Source organism: Pyrgilauda ruficollis, unplaced genomic scaffold (assembly GCF_017590135.1).
Source record: "Pyrgilauda ruficollis isolate IOZ18807 unplaced genomic scaffold, ASM1759013v1 scaffold7, whole genome shotgun sequence".
Classification (NCBI taxonomy): domain Eukaryota; kingdom Metazoa; phylum Chordata; class Aves; order Passeriformes; family Passeridae; genus Pyrgilauda; species Pyrgilauda ruficollis.
The window spans coordinates 12,459,437-12,466,695 of NW_024528821.1; the positions used below are offsets into that span (position 1 = coordinate 12,459,437).

Below are 7,259 nucleotides of genomic sequence, written 5' to 3' on the forward strand. Positions count from 1 at the left end.
GTAATTCCAGTCAAATGTTCCAGGTTCACCTAAAGTGATACCATTTCACCTCCTCCTTGATGTGAGACCATTTTGAAGACTGATTCTTCAGTAGTTCATTGTAGCACTTCAATTTTAAACCTGATCTATTGAACAGCCATTGATGCTATGGATTCTAAACATAAAGAATTGACATGTTAGCATATTAATGTACTCAGATGTCACATAAATCATTAGAAGGCATTTTACTGTGACTCAGATATCTGGCAATACACATGCAAAGCCTCTTTAGCTCTTAAATATAAAGCAACTTCCTTTTGGCAAAGTCCTGATTAGAACAACATTGATTGTAGTTATTTATAGCTTAAATGCTATTGCTGACAATTTCTCCAAGTTGTAGATACTGTATTAGTAACTATAGTAAAGCTCTAAAAATCAGTCAGCAGAGGCCACTTCAATCTCTGCATGATAATAAAGGATTATTATGTGCAGTAACCTATTTATGAAAAGGAAACAGTGTGCTTCTTTCAGACCCCATCAATTGCTTTAATAAGGAATTGAAAAGCCTGGCCTACTTTATATGCAGATCACCATCCCAGTTGCATAAGGATTTAGAACAGACAAAACAAAACTGTTTTTGTTGTAAATAAGGGCTGTTTGTTTAAATTGCACAATAATGTTTGCATCTAAAATTATTTAGAAGCTAATAAGGTTTAATAAAGTTTGACTGTATACTTGTTAATAAAAATGGTTTCAATATTCCCCATGAAGGAAAAGTAAATTGAAGGTGATAACATAAAGCTTGAAGCAAAACAGGCCTGAGTTAATGGGAAAGGAGAAGACTCACTGCATTTGTTCACTGATGGGCTTAAGAAAACCAGTGTCGAGAATGGAATTCAGTTAACTTAAAACATTTTATAGAATTTAAGACAGTGAACTTAAAGGTAGTTTCTGTAACAGGTTAGAATTATTGCAGTATTACTTCTGCTTTAGAGACAAAAAAGCACAGACATAGACACAATTCAGACTACCAAAAGTTAGTGGGATGCACATACTGATTCCAGTTGGAGGACTCTGGAGTCCTGGGTTCAAATTTTACCTTTGGCATTGGTTCATTTGCCTGTATGTTAATAAATTTAATGAGGTGTGGGATGACCCCTGCTGGTGTCCCTGCTTGTGAAAAAAATATGTATCTGGCAAGAAGAGGACATGTTAATTTCAGTCCAAAAAGTTACAAATATAAACTCTGTCCCAAAATGTATAAAAATACCCAATCCAATGCATAAAATATTATGAGTAATGTTCTGTTAAGTATGAAAATAATCTTAAGCCATTGAACATTACTGTGTTAGAGCTGCAATGCAATGTATTAAGAAGGACATTAATTGTTCAGTTCACTATGACATTGTGTTAAACATCTTTTATTAATGAGCTGTTATTCCCGGCTGAGGCATTTGATAACCTCTAGTCCATTGCTAAATCCTCTCAGTTGATTTCTGTGAGTCACTCTAAACAAACCTAGAGGGAAAAAACACCCCAATAATTTACATTTGAGTCTGTAAGGTCCTAGAACTAGAGTCATTTAAAGAAGGGCAGCTTTCCTATAAATCAAACCTTCTGATTTAATGCAGCTGACATATAGATCTATTTTACAACTTTTTTTAATTTCAAAAATACAACACATTAAAATAGGTTCAATTTATCAAAGCTAAGAGCAACAATTAAGTAATAATGTACTTAAAGTGCAAAGGCACTTTAACACAAAAAAGTGACGCCCAGTGGCTATAGTTGGTAATTGAAACAGCAGTACTGTATATTATTATTTACAAAAGAAAGTCATAGTCCAGGAAAAAAAAGATCTTTGGAGATCTTCTACACAATACATTAAGTTTCCATTTTGAAATTAAAAGGAAAAAAAAAAAAAAACAAAAAACAACAGAAACCCCAAAAACCCCTTCCTCATTTCCTTCAAAATCAAAAAGAATTATGCAAGATCTATTACAGAAAGATACATTTGCAATGACAGTTCCTAGAGAAGGGTCAAAAGGAGAGAGATATAGAAATAACTTAAAGGGAACGTTGTAAAAGCAACACCACATCCCTGCTATGCTGCAAGGGTTCCTTTTCTCTCTCACTCCTTCTCTGATTTAAAAAAGTGGAAATGTTGGGAATGCGACAGATGACATCAGTACTGAGTTCAGACCCAATGAAATATGATGCTGAGCTGATTAAAAAAATTTCCTTTGTCTCCCACCTCCCCCCTCACAGCTGACTGATTGCAGTTTGTTTTTCCAGAACTTCGAGGTAGTCTGGTTCTGTTTGTAGCTTTCCTTGGAGTAAAGGATGCTCAGGTTTAGACTGTTCTGCAAAATATTTCCTGGGAGTTCCATATAAAACAGTTTTATTTATCCTGTCCTGGTTTTGGCGTCTGGATTCATATGAAGGGGCAAACTGCCTTTTGGGTAAGGTACAAAAGTTATAATGAACTAATCCTCCGGTGGGGAGTTCCTTGACCCTTTCTGCAATATTTTGATACAGGAGCTCTGGTTCCCTTGGTGAGGACTGCTTTTCCAGCAATTCAGCTGCACTGATGGTAAATGCAAGACTGGTGGGGTCTTCTTTTTTGTGGTCAAGACTGCTATAGCTAAACTCATGGAGATTCCTGTAATAGGCAACTGGATCCCCTTCCTTTTGCATGTAGATTGGGTTTTGGCACATCTGTCCAATAGGAGGGGGAATGTAGTTATAAACATGTCCTTCAGTTTTATCGTGGGTCTCAGTGTTGTAAGACCCATACTGGAGCTGAAATGAACTTATGTCTACGTTGTTGGCACTGCTGGGCATGCTCTGCACCCCCTTCCGGCGCTTAAGGACAAAGACAAACAGACCTGCCCCAAAACAAACAGACAAAATAAACACAACCAGCAAGCCTAAAATTAGGACAGACAGCGGAACTTCGGTGTGTAATTCTGGGTAGGAGCTGGGTGAGACACCGAGATGGGGGGTATCGGTGTTCTGGTTCATGGAGAGGACAGAAGAATCTGACAAGTTGGGGTTCTCTGGGCAGATGGCTTCTTTGCTCAGGAATTTCAGATGTTCTCCAGAGTGCTTGGTGGGAGACTCGCAGATTACTTCATTGATAACTACAGGGGGATTTGACTGCTGGTTGTTCTGGTCAGTGACTTTCTCTATCCAGTTCCTCAGCCCCAGGATGTCACACGTGCAGTCCCAAGGGTTCTCTTGGAGGTCTATCTGAATCAGAGCCGAGAGCTGGTCCAAGACTCCTCTCACAGGCAAGTGCGAGAAATGGTTGTTCCTAAGGTTGAGCCTGGTGAGGGAAGTGCCTCCAAAGACATTATCAGGCAAGGATCTGAGCAGGTTGTTATTGAGAAACAACAGATGAAGATTACTCAGAGCATCAAATGTGCGTGGCAGGATCTCCTTAATGACATTGTACTCTAGGTAGAGATATTGCAGGCTGTGCAGCCCTTCAAACATGGATTGGTACAGAACCTCAAGGTAGTTGCCATTAAGGTAAAGTCTGCGTAAACTTGTGAGGTTTGTAAAGGCACCTTCTTGTATCACTGCAATTCTGTTATTTCCTAGATGCAGCAAATCCAGCGAGCTGTACTCTGTGAGATCGGTTCTATAAATGACTTGCAGATAGTTACTGGTAAGGTAAAGTTTCTTTGGACTGGTTGGCCTGGGGTGGAGATCAGAGATGTTACTTATCTTTTTCTCTTGGCAATTGACATTTAGGCCATTGTCGGAGCTCTGGGACGTACAGATGCAGCCAGCTGGGCAGGTGATGGGCACAGGAGACTTTGTCTGGTAAACCATGATAGGTCCAAATATTTGTCTGTCTTTTGACACAGAGACACGGGGGGTGGGGCGGTTCCTAGTTTTGGGTGGACGGCTGGCTTTTGGGGCCCTGGTGGGATTGATGGCAGAGTTGGCTGTGGGCGATAGCCTCGAGATGTGTGGGTCTGAGAGGACAGGGTGTTTTTCTCTCTGGTTTGAATCACTGGAGCTTTTCCTAGGGCAGAGATCTTGCCTGGTGAGCTGGGTCACATCTTTCCCATGAAGCCTGAAGGGGGTTTCGCAGACGATCTCACCCACAAACACGGTGATGGTATCTAGCCAGGCCTTGAGTGGCAGCAAGTCGCAGGTGCAGTTCCAAGGGTTTTCCTCCAGCTGGATTTCCATGATGCCTCCAATGTGCTCCAGCACACCAGCAAAAGGCATCATCTTCAGCCGGTTCCCCCGCAGGTCCAGGTGAGTGAGGAGCACAAAGCGGAAGACATTGCTGGGCAGGGACAGCAGGAGGTTGTCATTGAGGATCAGCACCTTGAGCTTGTTCAGCTTGCTGAATGCCCCCGCTTCAATGGCACTGATGTAATTGTAATCAGCCTGCAGGTACTCCAGACTCTCCAAGCCCAGGAAGGTGTCTTCCTTCAGCACTTCCAGCTTGTTGTTGTTGAGGTGCAGCCTCTTGAGGGTGCGGAGGCCGCTGAAGGCCCCCGTGCGGATCTCCTGCATGTCGTTGTTGCCCAGGTGCAGGGTCACGGCGTTGGAATAGTTGACGAACTCATTGGGGAACAGGCGAGTCAGTGCGTTCCCATTGAGAAACAGCTGGTAGATCTTGGACGGGGGCGGCAGGAGGAGGCTGACGGTTGTAAATCCCTTGTTTTCACAATTAATGTTCAGCACGTTCTCCTTCTCCTCGCAAGGGCAGCGGCTCTTGCTGCAAATGTCTTTGGCAGGTTTGCGACTCTCTGTCCACGAGATCCCAGCCACTGTTAACAAACTGAGCAACCAAACACCCTTCAGCATCTTTATGCGCCGTCGATCCCCGCTTTGGTACCTACAGTCAAACCTTTTGAGACAGGTAAGGAGAGAAAGAAGAAATCCCCAGTGAACACGGCCGGGAGCAGAGGCTGCACGGGGAGAGCGAAAGCAGGTCGGAAGGCTGGGGGGGAAGGGGAGCTGCAAGGCAGCGACTTCCAAACTCCTCTGGAATCCCTCCTCCTCCTCCCTTCTTTTCCTCTCGGAAAGCGCCTGCGGAGCTGCTGTGGGGGAAGCCCCGTCGGGGAGCTCCCCGAAAACCGGGTCCCTAGCGCTGGGCTCTCTGCCCGATCCTCCGCCCGTCGCGGCCGCCGCCTCCGCCCCGGCGCTGCCGGCGGCAGCACGATCCCGTCCCCGCTGCCCGTCCCACGGCCGCGGCGCAGCCGGCTGCCCGGCTCCCGGTGCCTGCCAGCGCCTTAAACCGGGGGACGCACGGACTGACAGCACACCCTCCCCGCCGCAGCGGCGCCCCCAGCCCGCGCTCCCCGCGCATCCCCCGCGCTCGTACCTGCTCTCGGGGCGCCCGAGGGGGCACTGGGGGCAGTGGCCGCCGCCGAGAGCCGCCGCGCCCCGGGAGCCAGGCGCCCGGCGGCGAGCGGCATCGCCCGCTCACGCCTCAGCAGGAGCCCAGCGGGGCGCCGCCGTCCCGTCCCGTCCCGGCCGGGCCCGTCCCGGCCGCGGCTGTGCGGGAAGTTGGGCCGGGCGGGGGCCGAGAGCGGCGGCGCTGCGGGAGCGCGGCGCTGAGCGCGGGCAGTGCGCGGGGCGCGGCGCGGCGCGGCGCTTTTGCCGGGTGCCCCGCGCGGAGCCGCGCTGACGTCAGCCGGGGGCGGGGGGGACACGTTTTTCCCAGCCCCCCTGTCCCAGTCCCCGTCCCCCCTTCCCTTCGTGGCTCTCGCAGCCGGCTCCGCTCCCGGCTCGGCTGCTCTTCGCGGGAGCGCTCTGACAGCACCTGCAGGACAGCGCGGGCACTCGGAGCCGGGAAGGGGAATAAGGTAACAAGCGGATTTACCTGGGTCCGGAGAATTTTTGGCCCCGAGTCCCTGAATCCGCGCCCTCAAAATAGAGAGCAAGTCAAGCAGCTCCTTTGGCAAAAGCCAGCCGGCAGGCGCGCACGCACCGCACACACACGCACACCGCACAGGGACACACGCACAGCCCGCACACATCCTCCGCACACGCCGCAAAGACGCACACATCACACATCACACATCACACACATGCACAATCTGGCTCTCCGAGCAGCGGTGCTGCAAATCCTGATCTGGCATCAGCATCGATCCCCCGCTCCGGCTGGAGCAGCCAGCCGCCTTCCCAAACTGCTGTGCCGAGCTCTGCCCAGCACACTGGTGTTCTACACGTTCAGGGAAGTTCAACACCTTCCACCAAACCTGCTGCCAGGCAGCGGCAGTCCCAAGCCTGAATCCCTGCACCCTCTGGAATGCTCCCCCAAGTACCGAGCAGCCAGATTTGACCACATCTAGCACTATCATTCCCACTGGCTGGATTTGTCCCACTGCCCCACTGAAATGTTGTGGTGTAGCGTTTGGCTGCCTTTAAAAAGAGCAAGATGTTGGATCTGGGTTATTGTGACTTTGCTTAAGCTCCATGCCCTGGGCACAGATCTGTGTGATGGGAAAGGATGGCTGCTCTTGGTCTCTATCTAAAGGTAAAACTTTGGGTTCACACCGGGGGGAGGGAACAAAAAGTCACTTGGAGTTTTTAAAGTGCTAGCAGGGCAGGGTACATTATTGCCAGATTCTTATAGGGTATTATATGCACTTAGTCTCTAGAATGTAAAGGTTTGCTGCCAAAAGAGTTCTGGAATTGGCAAAAGTGGTACTGTCATCTTGTGGTATTCTTTAGCCATTATGTATCAGAGCCCACATTTTAGGAGCAGCAGAAATGTACTGTCTATTTTTATCTCTCTTCTTGAGGCTGGAAAAGGTAACATCCTGCAGCAGCCAGCACAGATGCCTTTGCAGTGCTCCTGGACAGGAATAGTGCTGGAGTTTGCGTTTGGGATTGAAGCAGTTGCAGCTTCCCTATCTAAAATTTGGAGAGGTTGTGACAAGAGCAGGAGCATCCCACACTGGAGCATGCTTTTGGTGTGGTGCTGTGTGAATTTCAACAAGATTGGGATTCTGAAATGCACTCAGAGCTGCTCCATTCTGACGCTATCCAGCTGAATTCAGGAGCAAAAATTGCTAAGATCAGGAAGGATCTGTGTGGCAGATCTGCTGTTTTACAACACTAATACACCAGCAGCCAGATTATTATTCTGTGAGATTTTTAGCTTGTTTTCTGCTCTAAACATGAGGATATGGTGTTTGGGGAGCAAAATTGGACTAGTTACAGGCTGTAGCAAATCCTGTTTTCAGCTCTTTCTAACATAGTCTGGGGGCATCAGCCTAAAAAGAGAAGGTAAAAGGAAACCC

General features: G+C 48.1%; 1 protein-coding gene across 1 annotated transcript; it reads right to left on the minus strand.

Annotated features, from left to right (window-relative positions):
- Positions 1-1,957: 1,957 nt before the first annotated feature.
- Positions 1,958-5,383, minus strand: SLITRK2 (SLIT and NTRK like family member 2). Its single transcript, XM_041485189.1, has 2 exons — positions 5,333-5,383; positions 1,958-4,855 (listed from the first exon to the last, which is right to left on the minus strand). The coding sequence occupies exon 2, from the start codon at positions 4,810-4,812 to the stop codon at positions 2,242-2,244; it is 2,571 nt and encodes an 856-aa protein (XP_041341123.1). The 5' UTR covers positions 4,813-4,855; positions 5,333-5,383; the 3' UTR covers positions 1,958-2,241.
- Positions 5,384-7,259: the final 1,876 nt, after the last annotated feature.

Bases quoted from the DNA above. Each gene is read 5' to 3' on its own strand.
- SLITRK2 (XM_041485189.1), bottom strand. From the start codon at position 4,812: ATGCTGAAGGGTGTTTGGTTGCTCAGTTTGTTAACAGTGGCTGGGATC.